Below are 17,489 nucleotides of genomic sequence, written 5' to 3' on the forward strand. Positions count from 1 at the left end.
TAAAAAAATAGTCTGACACTGTTTTCACTGTTTCCCCATCTATTTGCCATGAAGTGATGGGACCGGATGCGATGATCTCAGTTTTCTGAATGTTGAGCTTTAAGCCAACTTTTTCACTCTCCTCTTTCACTTTCATCAAGGGGCTCTTCAGTTCTTCACTTTCTGCCATAAGAGTGGTATCATCTGCATATCTGAGGTTATTAGTCTTTCTCCGGGCAATCTTGATTCCAGCTTGTGCTTCCTCCAGCCCAGCATTTCTCATGATGTACTCTCCATATAAGTTAAATAAGCAGGGTGACAATATACAGCCTTGACGCACTCCTTTTTCTATTTGGAACCAGTCTGTTCCATGTCCAGTTCTAACTGTTGGTTTCTGACCTGCATATAGGTTTCTCAGGAGGCAGGTCAGGTGGTCTGGTATTCCCATCTCTTGAAGAATTTTCCACAGTTTATTGTGATCCACACAGTCAAAGGCTTTGGCATAGTCAATAAAGCAGAAATAGATGTTTTTCTGGAACTCTTTTGCTTTTTCCATGATCCAGCAGATGTTGGCAATTCGATCTCTGGTTCCTCTGCCTTTTCTAAAACCAGCTTGAGCATCTGGAAATTGACGATTCATGTATTGCTGAAGCCTGACTTAGAGAATTTTATGCATCACTTTACTAGCCTGTGAGATGAGTGAGTTGTGCGGTAGTTTGAGCATTGCTTGGCATTGCCTTTCTTTGAAGTTGGAATGAGAACCAAATTTTGATGTCACAAGAAAGGCTGTGTGTGTGGTATGTATGTAGATACATGATACATATGTATATACATATCGTATGATGTTTTCTTTACTGTTTGTAAAAAGCTTTTAAATAACCTGTTTTTAATTCTTGCAACACTTTGGTATGGTAGCAAGGTAAGATTAGCCCCATATAACCAATGAGGACACTGCTGCTCAGGGTCCTGCTCCCTTAATTGCTGACTTAGTGTTTCTCTATTTTCTCTCTACTGTGTCAGATAATATTTAAAGTGGACTTTATGGGTAGAAAAGCAATTGGTATAATTTCCTGGAAGAACCCACATGCTGGCAGACACTGTAGTAATGACTTGATTAATGAACTCTTACTGTGTGGATCACAATAAACTGTGGAAAATTCTGAAAGAGATGGGAATACCAGACCACCTAACCTGCCTCCTGAGAAATCTGTATGTAGGTCAGGAAGCAACAGTTAGAACTGGACATGGAACAACAGAGTGGTTCCAAATAGGAAAAGGAGTACGTCAAGGCTGTATATTGTCACCCTGCTTATTTAACTTCTATGCAGAGTACATCATGAGAAACGCTGGACTGGAAGAAACACAAGCTGAAATCAAGATTGCTGGGAGAAACATCAGTAACCTCAGATATGCAGATGACACCACCCTTATGGCACAAAGTGAAGAGGAGCTAAAAAGCCTCTTGATGAAAGTGAAAGAGGAGAGTGAAAAAGTTGGCTTAAAGCTCAACATTCAGAAAATGAAGATCATGGCATCCGGTCCCATCACTTCATGGGAAATAGATGGGGAAACAGTAGAAACAGTGTCAGACTTTATTTTTGGGGGGCTGCAAAATCACTGCAGATGGTGACTGCAGCCATGAAATTAAAAGACGCTTACTCCTTGGAAGAAAAGTTATGACCAACCTAGATAGCATATTCAGAAGCAGAGACGTTACTTTGCCGACTAAGGTCTGTCTAGTCAAGGCTATGGTTTTTCCAGTGGTCATGTATGGATGTGAGAGTTGGACTATAAGGAAAGCTGAGCCCCGAAGAATTGATGCTTTTGAACTGTGGTGTTGGAGAAGACTCTTGAGAGTCCCTTGGACTGCAAGGAGATCCAACCAGTCCATCCTAAAGGAGATCAACCCTGGAATTTCTTTGGAAGGAATGACGCTAAAGCTGAAGCTCCAGTACTTTGGCCACCTCATGCGAAGAGTTGACTCATTGGAAAAGACTGTGATGCTGGAAGGGATTGAGGGCAGGAGGAGAAGGGGACGACTGAGGATGAGATGGCTGGATGGCATCACTGACTCCATGAACATGAGTCTGAATGAACTCCGGGAGATGGTGATGGACAGGGAGGCCTGGCGTGCTGCGATTCATGGAGTCCCAAAGAGTTGGACGTGACTGAACTGAACTGAACTGAGGAACAGAGCTCTATGAATGAGCTTTGCCCAGGTAGATAGTGGGGGTGAGAGGAGGCTGCAGCCACAGCAAAGCTGTGGGAGCTCCCCATTGACGCTGCAGATGCCAGGCTTCCTGTTGCAGGAGTGACTGGGAGGTGGGCGACGATGGATCCCGGAATGCATCCTTATGCTTTTAATAAGGTTTTCATGTTCGTTACATAAAGTACATTCTCCTCCTCCATTCTCTGCTCCACCTCATTAACAACAGTTTCCCTGTTTTGATTTCGGTGCTACCCACCATTAGGTTACAAGTTTGTTGAAGAGAGAAGCTGTGTCTAGCCCCTTACCCAAGCTGGGCTATACTGTTAAATACCTTTTGGATCTCATCCATATTAGTCCACTTTCTGAAGCACCATGGTTACGTTTCTTGTGGGCAATCTGTTGATGTTAACATCATGGTATTGTTTCTGACCAGAAGAATATGTGTGGAAATACTTGATAATTATCTTGTTTTTTTGTATCTAGTTTTTAACCTTGTGTTCTTAGTCTTCTTATAAATGAAGCTCCTAAACTCATTTCCTTCTAAACTCAGTCTCTACTTGGAGTCCACTGTCCTTCGTGTTTTACCTTCCATCCTTTTCTCTTTCACTCTCCACCTGTCCCGTTTGTTAGAGGCTTTCTCCTTTTCCTGGTACTAGGAAGAATTCAGTGATAAGTAAAGAGAGGGCTCAAATCTTTAAAACATCTTCACACTAGACCACCGTTTGCACAAAGCTGCCGCTCAGCATAGCAGCTTTTTTAGTTGGTTACTATAGAGACAAATGACATAAGATGGAGTCAACGCTTGACAGAAGCTAGGCAAGTAATCTTCCTGAGATTGGAGGGAGACCTTATACACAGGGTTGTTTAGAAAAGGTAGAAGACTAAAAAGGATAGGAAGGGGGAAGGTTTCACAAATGAACTAATAGATGATTAATTGGTAGATTTTGTTGGTAGAATTTGTGCTTGTTAAGGCCTTGCATCCAGCATACACAGAGTGTATCTCCATATAGCCCCAGTATGATTATACGGTGATTTTTTTTAAAAACTATTTATGTGTTTATTTCACTGCACCAGGTCTTTGTTGCAGCATGCGGAATCTTTGTGATACGTGAGATCCAGTTCCCTGACCGAGGGTCGAATTCATGCCCTCACTGCCCCTCACTCGCCACCCCCACCCCTACATTGGCAACACAGAGTCTACCACTGGACCACCAGGGTAGCCCCAGTGATTTTTTTGATAACAGCCATATTGCTATCAACATTTATATACAGATTTTCATTTTTCTGGGTCTATGCTTAAGAGTAGAGTTGTTGAGTCACGTGGTAACTCGTTATGAGGAACTACTAGACTGTTTTCCAAAGTATCTGCACGATTTTATGTTCCCACCAGCAGTGTATAAGCTTCCCAATTTCTCCACGTCCCAACTAACACTTCTTATTATGTCTGTCTGTCTGGGTTTTTTTTTTTCTGTTATGTCTTTCTGATTATAGCTGTGGGTGGTGTGTGAAGTGGTATCTCAATGTGGGTTCTATTTACATTTCTCTGATGGCTAAAGAGGAGTTGAACATTTTTCATTTGCTTGTTGGCCATTTGTATATCAGCTCTTTTGGCCATTTAAAAAATTGAATTGTCTTTATTGTTGGGTTGTAAGTTCTTTATATATTCTAAATACAAGTCTCTTATCTGAGACTTATCAGAGACTAGTACTTACCAGGTTTGGAAAAACTTTCTCCCATAGTGTGGATTATCTTTTCATTTTCCTGTGGGTGTCTTTTGTACCGCAGAAGCTTTTTGATAAAGTCCAATGTGGTAATGGCATAAAGATATAAGCCAATAGAACAGAATTAATTGTCCAGAAATAAATCCATACATTTATGGTCAATCCATTTTTGATAAGGGTTCCAGAACAATTCACTGGGGGAAGAAATTGTCTTTTCAAAACTCACTGCTGGGAAATTGGACATCCAAAAGCAAAAATATAAGTTTGGACTCTTGTTCACACAATATGCAAAAAATAATTTAAACTAAATGAAAGACCTAAATATAAGGTGCTAAAAGTATAAAACTCTTAGGAGAAAATACATCAAAGACATCAATCTTCTGGCCTATGATTAGGCAGTGTTTTTTGAGAAATGATTAAAAAAATACAAGCAGAAAAAGTCAGTGGATGTATATGAGGTGTTTTTTCATTTATTTAAGACATCTTTAATTTCTTTTAACAACATTCTGTACTTTTCACAGTATAAGTTTTATATACTTTTGTTAAATCCATTTCTAAGTATTTTATTATTTTTAACGCTATTATAAATGGAATTACTTTATTAGTTATATTTTCATATTCTTTACCTTGCAAGTATATAGACACAATTTAATTTTAAAAATTGATTTTGTGTCCTTCAACCTTGAGGAACTCATTTGTTAGCTGTGATTTAATTGTAATTCTTAGGATTTTCTATCTGTAAGATCATGCCATCTGCACACAGGGATATTTTTACTGTTTCCTTTCCCTTCTGGATGCCTGTTATTTCGTTTTTTGTCTTATTGCCCTTCCTAGAACCTCCAGTACTCTGTTGAATAGAAGTAATGAGAGTGAACATCCCTGTCTTGTTTCTGATCTTAACATGAATACGTTCAGTCTTACATCAAGAATGATGTTAGTTCTGGGTTTTTTGTAGATGTCCTTATCAGAGTGAAGTTCTCTTCTATTCCTGGTTTGAGCATTTTTTCATGAAGTATTGTTGAATTTTGTCAAATACTTTTTCTGCCTCTATTGATATGATCATATGATTTTTGTCCCTTATTCTGTTAATGTGAAAATATTACATTAATTGATTTCTAGATGTTATACCACCAATCTTGAATTCCAGAGATTTATCTCACTGGATCATGGTTACATAGTCCTTTTTGTATATTGTGGGATTTGGTTCAGTAGTATTGAGGATTTTCGTATATATGTATTCATAAGAAATATTGGTCTTTAGTAGTCTTGTGATGCTTTTGATTTTTGGTGTATAGGTAATACTGTTCTCATAGAACAAGTTAGGAAGTGTTTCCTCCTTTTCTACTTGTAAAGAGTTTGTGAAGAATTCATACTGGATTCTTCTAGTGTTGAAGCCATCTGTGTGTGGGTTTTTCTTTGTGGGTAGTTTTTAAATTACTAATTCAATCCCTACTTACTATACATCTGTTCAGATTTTCTTTTTCTTCTTGAGTTAGTTTTGGTAGTGTCTATTTAGAAATTTGTTAATTTCACATGAATTGTCTAATTGGTTAACATAAAGTCATTTGTTGTTTCCCTTTGTAATCCTTTTTGTTTCTGTAAAGTCATTGATAATGTCCCGTCTTTGATTCCTGATTTTAGTATAATTTTGTTCCTCTCTTTTTGGCTTGATCAGTGTAGCTAAAATGCATCACCTTTTGGATTCGTGAATTCTCTCTGTTTTTACGTTCTGTCTCAGTGATTTCTGTTACAGTACACATTACCTCCTTCCTTTTGCTAATTTGGGTTTAGTTTGCCCTTCCTTTTTTCCAGTGTCTTGAGGTGGCAGCATAGATTTTTGACTTGAGGTCTTTCTTCTGTTTTAATGTAGACATTTATAGCTGTAAGTTACTTTGTAAACACTGCTTTAGCTGCATCCCATTAATTATGGTATGTTGTGTCTTCCTTTTCCTTCATCGCAGTTTTTTCTGATTTCCTGTTGTCCGGCCACCTATTCGTTGCATGAATAACATAGAATTTGTTTCTATGTTATTTCTGACAAGTGGACTTTTCACTTTTGCTTAAAGATTACTTTGATTTCTTACTTCACAAGGTAGCACATTCCTTTTTAAACATCTTGAGATTTCCAACACTTCCCTGTAAAATTCTACATATTGGTGTGTTAATTCTTTTGAAGCCACCCTAAATTAGTCTAATTGATCTTCCATAGGACAGCACTCTTGCCTGGAAAATCCCATGGACGGAGGAGCCTGGTGGGCCGCAGTCCATGGGGTCGCTAAGAGTTGGACACGACTGAGCGACTTCACTTTCACTTTTCACTTTCATGCATTGGAGAAGGAAATGGCAGCCCACTCCAGTGCTCTTCCCTGGAGAATCCTAGGGACGGGGGAGCCTGGTGGGCTGCCATCTATGGGGTTGCACTGAGTCGGACACGACTGAAGCGACTTAGCAGAAGCAGCAGCAGCAGGATAGTTCTTTAAATACTTAATAATTGCTTTCTCTTCTCTAAATCTTTGTTTCTGGCTAACCAACAAACCTATGCTACAAGCTGTTCTTTCAGTGGCATTATTTTCCGTGTCCTTCATTATTTTACTTTTTTATTAGTATTTCTTTTAAAATTTGATATTTCAAAGTAGATATTAATACTCTGGAGTTAGCAACTTTTTTTCTCTAAAGGACTAGGTATAAATATTTTAGATTTTTGAAGGCCTTTCAGTGTCTGTCATAATTACTTGACTCTGCCATTGTAGTGTGAAAACAGCCATAGACAGTATGTAAATGATGAATGTGACTGTGTTCCAAAAAGCTATTTTTGCAAAAACAGGTGGTTGGGCCAAATCTTGCTCACAGATCATAGTTTGCTGACTCCTCTCTGGATATTATCTAACCAGTGCAGAACTTGGTGTGATTTTATCTTCATTTTTGAATGCTAGTCTTGCCTTAATGCATTTTTTAGACCATATTGAAATACTCTGAGGGAAAGTTGGATATAATTTTCATTTATGCTCCTCTAAGGTAAGGTGGGGGCTTCCCTAGTGGCTCAGACAGTAAAGAATCTGTCCACAATGCAGGAGACCCGGGTTTGATCCCTGGGTTAGGAAGATCCCCTGGAGAAGGGAATGGCAGCCCACTCCAGTATTCTTGCCTGGAGAATCCCATGGACAGAGGAGCCTGGTTGGCTACCGTCCGTGGGGTGGCAAACAGTCGGACACGACTGAAGTGACTTAGCACGTGCACGTGCACACACATAGGCTAGGTGGTTTGTTTCCTCTGCTTTTTTCACCAGTTTTTTTCTTTACCTTTGATTTTCTAAAGTTTAAGTCATATGCCTAGGTATAGTTTTGCTTAGTGTTTTTCCTGCTTTATGGTCGCTGAGTTTTTTGGAGCCATGGTTTGGTGTCTGACATTAGTTCAGAGAATTTTTCATTATTGCTTCAAATGTTGCGTCTGTAATTTCTCTATTGTTTCTTCTAGTATTCCCATTATACCCATTATGTGTATGTTACACATTCTGTAGTTGTTCCATACTTCTTGGATAGTCTGTTCTGTTATTTTCCAAATTTTTTCCTTTACTTTGCAGTTTTAGAAATTTCTGTTGACTATCTCTGGGTCAGGAAGATCCCCTGAAGTAGGAAATGGCAACCCACTCCAGTATTCTTACCTGGAAAATTCCATGAACATGGGAGCCTGGCAGGCTACATGCCATGAGGTTGCAAAGAGTCAGACATGGCTGAGCGCACACGCATAGAAGGTCCTGCTTGTTCTCAGAGATTGTTTCCTCCGCCATGTCCCTTCCACACATGAGCCCATCAAAGGCATTCGTCATCTCTAGTGGTTCTGATCTCTAGAATTTCTCTCTCATTTTTTCTTAGACTTTTAACCTTTCTGATTACAATGTCAGAGACAAACTTGGTATTCAGTGTGAGAGCCTGGTAGAGCTCCTGGAGGTAAAAGTCACAAAAGTATATGTACCCATGCCCTCCGTGACTGGGTTCCTAACGAATTTTTAGTTTTCAGAGTTGTCCTCATTGAGCCTCCAGAAGTTTGCCGGTTACAATTCAGGGTTTTCTATTCCAGCACTGGTGCACGTGGAGGCTTCGTTATAATTCTCCATCTTTCCAATTTCGGGGGCAGCAGTTTGCCCTGTGACCTCATTCCTTTGATGGATCATAGAACAGTTGTTGATTTTTCAGTTTGCTTAGGTTTTTACTTACTAGAGTAGATTAGCAATTTCTAAGCCCCTTAAGTGCTGGGCCAGAAATCGGAGGAGCTCACATAGCTTTTTTCCCTATGTTTTCTTCCATAGGTTTTATATTTTTCATTTACATCTTTCATTCATTATGAGTTAATTTTTGTAGTAAATATGAAGTATGGACAAATACTGACTTTTTTTTTCTTTTTGCATTAGGATATCCAGTTGTTACAGCACCGTAGGTAAGGTGGTTTATTTCACCTATGGCTTTTTTCAAGATTTTTTTCCTTTACTTTTGATTTTTTAAAGTTTAAATTGTATGCCTTTTTTAAAAAAGGCTCCATTCAGTAAAGAAGCAGAGAAATCAGCAATCCACAGAAGGTATAACAAAGTCAGCAGTAAAGTCAATGAAAATGTGTACAGGCTTGATGACCATCAGACCAAACACTCCCAAGGTCTCCTATCTCCTGGACTTAACAGGAGAGCCTCTCCTTACATCTGTGGATTGCTGTCCTACCCCTGTATAGGTCTTATAGTAGATTTCAACTAAATTCTCTTAAGTACTCAGACTTTTTCTGAAACAAAGCTACAGAGCAGCTTTTAAAGGAAAGTCAAAATATGTGAGGGCTACTGACAATTTAAAGTATGAAAATGGTGGCCAAGCTTTGGAACTTGAAACAAAATTATACAGTGAAAATTTCTTATTGGACTATTCTATAGTTCACTTCCAAGAACAAATATTTTAAAGAACTGTAGCAATGGCACCCCACTCCAGTACTCCTGCCTGGAAAATCCCATGGATGGAGGAGCCTGGTTGGCTGCAGTCCATGGGGTCGCTAAGAGTCGGACACGACTGAGCGACTTCACTTTCACTTTTCATGCATTGGAGAAGGAAATGGCAACCCACTCCAGTGTTCTTGCCTGGAGAATCCCAGGGACGGGGGAGCCTAGTGGGCTGCCATCTATGGGGTCGCACAGATTCAGACACGACTGAAGCAACTTGGCAGCAGCATAGGTTCATTTAGTGTTTTCCTGTTTTTCTGTAGCACGGAGTGTTAGTAGCTTAGTTGTGTCCAACTCTTTGCAATCCCATGGACTGTAGCCCACCAGGCTCCTCTGTCCACGGGATTCTCCAGGCAAGAATCCTGGAGTGGGTTGCCATTTCCTCCTCCAAGGGATCTTCCCAACCCAGAGATTGGACCTGGCTCTCCTTCATTGCAGGCAGATTCTTTACCATCAGGGCCACCAGGGAGTTTCATTTAGTATTTTTCTGTTTTGCTGTAACAGAAGGATATCAGATTATCCTTCCTCCATAGAATTGCTTTTGCATTTTTATCAAAAATTACTTGACCATACATTTGTGGGGCTATTTTTGGACTCTATTCTATTCCATTGTTCTGTCTGTTTATATCTTTTGTCCAGTACCACACAAAATTGATTACTGCAGCTTTGTAATAAATCTGGAAATTGAGTCATGTGAGACTTCCTACGTAGTTTCTTGTTTGAGTCTTCTATTTTCTTCTGTATGTAAATTTTAGAATCACCTTTTCAATTTCTATAACAAGGAAAATCCCACTGGAATTTTGTTTGGATTTGCATTGAATCTATAGAGCAATTTGGAGAAACATCTTAAAAGTATTGAGTTTTTCATTCTACAAGGCCGTCATCACCCTGATTCCAAAGCCAGGCAAAGACATCACATAAAAAGAAAATTATGGGCCAGTATTACTGATGAATATAGACACAAAAATCCTCAACAAAATTCTAACAAACAGAATCCAACAACACATTAAAAGGATCATACACCATGATCAAGTCAGGTTTATCTAAGGAATGCAAAGATTCTTCAATATATGCAAATTAATCAATGTAATACACCATATTAACAAAAATAAAGATCATGATAATCTCAATAGATGTAGAAAAAACTTTAGATGAAATTCAAGACCCATTTATGATACAGACTCTCCAGAAAATTGCCATAGAAGGAACCTACCTCAATAATAAAGCCCATATATGATAAACCCACAGCAAACATTATTCTCAACGGTGAAAAATTGAAAGCATTTCCTATAAGATCAGAAACAAGACAAGAGTGCCCACTCTTGGCACTATTGTTCAACATAGTTTTGGAAGTTCTAGCCACAGCAATTAGAGAAGAAAAAGAAATGAAAGGAACCCATATTGGAAAAGAAGTAAAACTCTCACTGTTTGTAACTTACATGAAACTATACAGGAAAAAACCCTAAAGATTCTATCAGAAAGTTACTAGAGCTAATCAGTGAGTTTAGTAAAGTCACAGGATACAAAATAAATACACAGAAATCCCTTGCATTCGTATGCATTAACAATGAAAAATCACAAAGAGAAATTAAGGAATCAACCACATTCACCATTGCAACAAAACGAGTAAAATACCTAGAAATAAATCTATCTAAAGGAAACAAAAGAGAACTATATACAAAAAAGAAATGAGAGATAATACAAAAAACTGTAAGACACTGTAAGAAAACTATAAGACACTGATGAAAGAAACCAAAAACAGTATAAACATTATACCATGTTCTTGGATCAGAAGAATCAGTGTTGTGAAAATGATTCCATATTGGAGTCACACTACTACCCAAAGCCATTTATAGATTCAGTGCAACCCCTGTCAAATTATCAGCGGCATTTTTCATAGAACTAGTACAAAAAATTTTTATGGAAACACAAAAGACCCCAAAGCAACTTGAGAAAGAAGAATGGAGCTGGAGGAATCAACCTTCCTGACCTCAGACTACACCACCAAACCACAGTCATTAAGACAGTAATAGTACTGGCACAAAAACAGAAATATAGACCAATGGAACAAGGTAGAAAGCCCAGAGATAAACCTACACACCTATGGGCACCTTATCTTTGACAAAGGAGGCAATGATATACAGTGGAGAAAGATAGCCTCTTCAATAAGTAGTGCTGGAAAAACTGGACAGCTCCATGTAAGAGAATGAAATTAAAGACATTTGGTAACACCATACATAAAGATAAGCTCAAAATGGATTAAAGACCTAAGTATAAGACCGGAAACTACAAAACTCCTTTTAGAGGAAAGCATAGGCAGAACACTGACATAAATCACAGCAAGATTTATGACCCATCTCCTAGAGTAATGGAAACAAAACAAAAATAAATGGGGCCTAATTAAGATTAAAAGCTTTTGCACGGCAAAGGAAATCATAAACAAGATGAAAAGACAGCTCTCAGAATGGGAGAAATAATTTGCAGATGAAGCAACTGACAAAGGCTTAGTCTCCAAAATATATAAGCAGCTCATGTAGCTCAATATCAGAAAAACAACCCAATCAAACACTGGACAGAAGACTTAAACGGTCGTTTCTCCAAAGAAGACATACAGATGGCCAAGAAACACTTGAAAACTGCACAACATCACTTATTAGAGAAATGCAAATCACAGCTACGATTCTGACCTCACACTGCTCAGAATGGCCATCATCAAAAAATCTACAAACAGTAAATGCTGGCGAGGATACGAGAAAAGGGAATCCTCTGGCACTGTGGGTGGGAATGTAAATTGATAGAGCCACCATGAAGAACAGTATGGAGACGTCTTTAAAAAGTAGGACCAAAACTACCATAAGACCCAGCAGCCCACTAGTGGGCATACACCCTGAGAAGACCACAGTTGGGGTGGAAGGGAGGTTCAGGAGGGAGGGGACATTTGCTTTACTTCACTGGTGAGAACCTCCAGTATGGTTATAAATGAGTGATGAGAGCAGATCTCCATGCCATGTTCTGGTCTTGGGGGCAAGGGTTGGGCTGGGGGTGAACATTCAGTATGTTAGCTGTAGGATTTTTTATAAATACCCTTTGTCAGACTGAACAAATTACCTCTGCTTCTTTGTTTCTGAGCACTTTTTTTTAAAATCATGAACGATTGTTGAGTTTTATCAAATTGTTTTTTTCTGTATCATTGAGGTGGTTGTTTGCTTTTTATTCCTTAGTTTGTCAATAAATTGCAGTGATTAATAGTTGAATGTTGAGTTGGCCTTGCATTCTCAAGATAAACTTCACTTAGTTATGATTTGTTATCATTTTAGATATCCTTCTATTTGCTTTTATTATTTAAGGGTTTTTTGCATCTCTGTTAAGGAGGGATACTGATGTGTAGTTTTAGTGTATCTTGATCTGTTTTTAGTAATCATGATAATGCTGGCTTCATTAAATGAGTTAGGAAGTGTTCCTTGTTTCTCTATATTTCTGAAAGTTTTGTATAGAATCGGTATTATTTCTTCCATAAACGTCTGGTCGGATTCACCCTGAAGTCATCTCAGCCTGTATGTTGCATCATTTTTAACTAGAGTCAATTTTCAAAGTAGATACAGGATTTTGCAAGATATCTATTCCTTTTTAGATAAACTTTGTCATTTTATATATTTCAGAGAATGTGACTATTTCATCTAAGTTAGAACATAGAGTTGTTCATTGTAGTTTGTTATTATTAATGTCCTTAGAGTGTATGGTGATGTCCTCTCTTACAATCCTGATATTTATAATTGTGTCTTTTATTTATACCTTTTCTTCTTTTTCCTCCATCAGTCTAGCCAGAGATTTATCAGTTTTTATCAACAATAATTATTATAATTACTCACTCACTGTGTATCTTACACCTTTTAAAAAGCTTTATATTAAAAAAAAAAAGCTTTATATTCTACTTGAATATCCAAGAATCTTTAAGTAATATTTTCTATCATTATCCTTTTTTTTATTGATAAATAAACTGAGGCCTGGATAAATAATATATCATTTTTTTTGTAGATAAGTAAACTGAGACCTCAGAGATACTGCAAGTTCTAGACCGCTGCAGTAAAGCAAGTCTACAGGAAATTTTTTGGGTTCCCAATTCATATAAAAGTTACATTTATACTATAATGGAGTCTATTAGATATACAGTAGCATTACATCTCAAAAAATACATGCTTAATTAAAAGTACATACTTAATTTTAAAGTACTTTATTGCTAAAGCATGCAAATCATCATCTGAGTAAGTCATAATCTTGAGTAAGTCATGATCTTTTTGCTGGTGGAGGTTCTTGTCTTGATGTTGATAGCTGCTGACTGATCAGAGTGATGGTTGCTAAAGGCTGGGGTGGCTGTGCCAGTGTCTTAAATAAGACAGTAATGAAGTTTGCTGCACCAGTTGGCTCTTCCTTTCACCAGTGATTTTTCTGTGGCAGGCAGTAATATCTGCCCACAGTAGAGCTTTGTTCAAATTGGAGTCAATCCTCTCAAATCCTACTGCTGTTTTATCAACTAAGTCTATGTAATATTATAAATCTTTTGTTGTTCTTTCAGTAAGCTTCATAGCATCTTCAGCAGTAGATTCCATCCCAAGAAATCACTCTCTCTGCCCATCATAAGAAGCAACTCTTCATAAAGTTTTATCATGAGATTGTAGCAATTCAGGCACATCTCCAGGCTCCGCTTCTAACTCCAGTTTTCTTACTATTTCCACCACATCTGCAGTTGCAATAGTAGCAGCAAAGATCACTGATCACATATTACCATAAGAAATGTAATAGTCATAAAAAAGTTTATGGGGTATCAGCTTCATAGTTATCAGACATGCTTTCCAAATAAAGGCTAACATAGCTTGCTCATTTCCTTAGGTCTCACGGTAACTGCTGTAAAAGACTCAGGAGAATGGAATTTGGAGGCGGGAGCATTAGTCCTCGCAGATGCTGGCCTCTGCTGTATCGATGAATTTAATAGCCTCAAAGAGCATGACAGAACTAGCATCCACGAAGCAATGGAGCAGCAAACCATTAGTGTCGCTAAGGCTGGGTAAGTGTTTCTTTTCTCCAGAATTTATGGGAATAGTGAGATTAGTTCATAGATGATTATGGGAAAATGTGAACCCTTTTGAACTGCAGGGTATATATTTGGTCCTCTAAGAGATTTATCAGTTAACTGCCATGTTAGTTTTCCCATGGAGATATGTGAAGAAGTAAAGATGAGCTGTTGACAAAAAAAAGGGACCACTGTAAGTGTAAATTGAATTAATTCTTGGAGGCAGCCTATGAAGAGCTTTCAATGCAACATTCAATTCATTCTCTCATTCAATAATTGTGTATCTGTCTACTCTGGGCACATACTATGTTAGGAATTTTGAAAGGTTCAAGGGGGGGAAGAAACTGTAATTTCTGCTTTTGATGGCATTCTCCTTATATATCCAAATGGAAGGTTTATCACAGCGTTTGGAAAACTAATAATTTATATTAGCATAAGATGAAATACCTACTATGGCTCAAGGAGGCTCAGAGGTTGAGGTATGTAAGCCCCTGACTACACGTGACCAGTGAGGAGGAAAATAGGTAGGTTCAGATAGGAATCCATTTGCCCAGGCCCTGAGGTGGTTGTAAGAAACACATCTGGCTACAAAGGCTGACCGTCAAGCAGGCTGCCAGGTCATCCAAGCAAAGAACAGAGCCAGAACTATCTCAACCCTATTAGAAATGTGAGGCCAGCTGACCAGGCAGATAGGGCTGGCGGCACAGTCTTCAAACAGTAGTGGGTACTTGGGAGCCAAGCAGACACTAGTGGGTAGGGATTTTGTGAAACCGATTCATACACACTCACAAAAAAGGAAAGAGGAAGGGTGGTAAGAGAAAGATATGCCCAGAAGAAAAAGATTCAAGAAAAAGCTGCTGCTGCTGCTGCTAAGTTGCTTCAGTCGTGTCCGACTCTGTGCAACCCCATAGATGGCAGCCCACCAGGCTCCCCCGTCCCTGGGATTCTCCAGGCAAGAACACTGGACTGGGTTGCCATTTCCTTCTCCAATGCATGAAAGTGAAAAGTGAAAGTGAAGTCGTTCAGTCGTGTCCGACTCTTCATGACCCGATGGACTGCAGCCTACCAGGCTCCTCCGTCCATGGGATTCTCCAGGCAAGAGTACTGGAATGGGGTGCCATTGCCTTCTCCGCAAGAAAAAGCTAGGCAGGACCATTATCAGGTCTATTTGCTTCATTCAATGAATGATCATTCAGAGCCTGCCGTTTGCCAGGCACTGGGCTAGACACTGAGTAGTACAGAGATGAATACAACACCATCCTTGAGGTGTTCACTGTTTTGTTGGGAAAGATGGAAGAGCAGCAAAGGGATAAGTCCATAATGAAAGTGTTATGAGAGAAGATACTTTAGAAGAATTATTGTTTCTAAACTCTTTATCAGAGAAATTAGAGATCCAGTTTACTAAGTGTCTTCAAGGCTACTTTCTCTTCTCATTAAGTCTCTCTTTAGTTAGCATGTTTGCTGGTTGATAGAATCTGTGGTTTGTTTTGATATGCCTTTTCCAGAGGCAATCTGGGACATTTTCAAAGATTCCTGTAGCCTGCCAGGCTCCTCTGTTCATGGACTTCTCCAGGCCAAAATACTGGAGTGGGTTGCCATTCCCTTCTCCAGGGGATCTTCCCAACCCAGGGTTTGAACCCAGGTCTCCTGCATAGCAGGCAGATTCTTTACCATCTGAGCCACCAGGGAAGCCCCAATTAACCCTTAACCATCAGGGAAAACTGGAACAAGTGCTATGAGGGAGAAAATTAGCAGTACTTTAGGATAGGCCACAGAAAAAAAATCCGTGAAAGAGAAAATGCTTTATTCTCTGCTCTTACCGCCTTACCCTCTACTAAGGGTGAATTAGTGTGAACTTTTTGTGCTATCTACATAAGTATGTTGTAAGTTCTTACAACTCAACAGTGCCCCTACAGATTGGACAGTCTTATCATAAGCAGAACTACTTCATGCACCAGAACAGTGCTTTTCACACTATTTGTGGGGATGGACTGGTTTTATGGTTTATTTTTCAGTCTGTCACAGAGCAATATTTTTATAAAATGCAATAAAATTTTTTTTAATGAAATGAAAAAGCAGAGATATAGAAAACGTAAGCCTTAATTCTTCTTCCACTTGGCCTATAGAAAGCTGTACTTCTCTGCTCCTAATGAGAAAAATCCAGATAGCCCACAAAGCTCGTGACTTTCCAACCATATCTGAGAGCTGATTCATAAGGAAATCATGGGAACTCAATTCCAGAATGGGACAAGCCCCTCCTAGGAGAGCTGAGGCACACAGACTGCTTACCTTTGACAGAGCATGAGAGAAACTGGTGGCGGCCATAGACTCAAATAAGAAGAAATAGCTACAAAATGTTAAATTTCCTGAAGTCCAAGTGTGGGATAGCGTATCGGTTTAGAACAACTCTGGACCCCAAGCCCAAGGGGAGTTCTCACATGTAAGCTCTTCTCCACAGGACTCCACACATGCTCACAGGAGAAATGGAGACCCCCTGCTTTGCTCATCACTCACGCAGGCCTGCTTGCTGCTGGGGGCTAGGCATGAAGTCCTGCTGCTCACCCAGGCACACCTCTCATACAAACCAAAGCCTTTAACTCACTGAGGCTAGGGCAACAAACCCTCTCATCGCTAGGACCCCTGGAGGAGGGCTAGAAGCAAAAACCCCTTCTGCCTCAGGAGGAGTTTAGAGAATCTTCCTTACTTCGCTCTCAAAGGAACTGGGCAAAAAGATGCTGCTTTGGGGAGAAGGGCAGAAGCATAAGCCATCTTCTCCTCAGGGGAGGGCAGGCAGATCTCTCGGGTCCAGGATTCTTACCCAGTACAGAGCAGGGGTGTGTACCACTCGGAGGATTCTCACCGGTACAAAGTAGAGAGGTCTGACCACTGGGAAAGGAGAGAAAGATCCCTTCTATACGAGAAGCATCACAGATACATGACAGGGTTGAGCTGCCACCGGTGGGACAGGCAGGAGGCCTTACCACTCTCCCGCCTGTCCCCTCCAAGAGCAGGTACACAGCGCCTGCCAAATACCAGGAGGCCAAGAAGCAGCCTGGCCTCCAAATTAAGTCTAACACTAGTAACAAGCAATAGCAGTCTGCCACTGGGAAGGTGCTCATCCCCAGTGAGGAAGTGAGGAAAGAGACCCTCTGGTGCAGATGCTCAGACCAGCTGTGCCAGCCTTATACTGTACATGAAGTGGTGTGGTATTATTCGAGTGTGGACCATAATCAAAGATACAAACACTAGAGCAACCACTAGAAAGTAAAAGAGATAAAAACTAAAACTGATAAGTGAGTTGTAGAGATGAAATGACATCATAAATAATTCAAAAGAAGACAGGGGGAGAAGGAAAAGGGAACCAAGAATAGATGAGAAAAAGCAAATTAGCAAGATGATAGATTTATTTATTTGTTTACTTGGATTGCATCAAAATTTTAAACTTCTGAGTATGAAAGGATGCAACAGAGTGAAAAGTTAACATGTTGAGTTGGAGAAAATATTTTTGCAAATCTGAAAAGGAGTTAATAACCAGAA

The 17,489-nt window shown here is 39.4% G+C and overlaps 1 protein-coding gene across 5 annotated transcripts in view; it reads left to right on the forward strand.

Moving 5' to 3' along the window:
* The window catches only part of MCM9 (minichromosome maintenance 9 homologous recombination repair factor), an 89,105-nt gene that overhangs the window by 48,498 nt on the left and 23,118 nt on the right, over positions 1-17,489 (forward strand). For all 5 annotated transcript variants that reach the window (XM_018053015.1, XM_018053013.1, XM_018053017.1 and 2 more), the window contains one exon: positions 13,772-13,946. In XM_018053015.1, the coding sequence (XP_017908504.1) occupies positions 13,772-13,946 (175 nt within the window). The remainder of the gene's footprint in view (positions 1-13,771; positions 13,947-17,489) is intronic.

The sequence above is a fragment of the Capra hircus genome, chromosome 9 (genome assembly GCF_001704415.2).
Source record: "Capra hircus breed San Clemente chromosome 9, ASM170441v1, whole genome shotgun sequence".
Taxonomy (NCBI): domain Eukaryota; kingdom Metazoa; phylum Chordata; class Mammalia; order Artiodactyla; family Bovidae; genus Capra; species Capra hircus.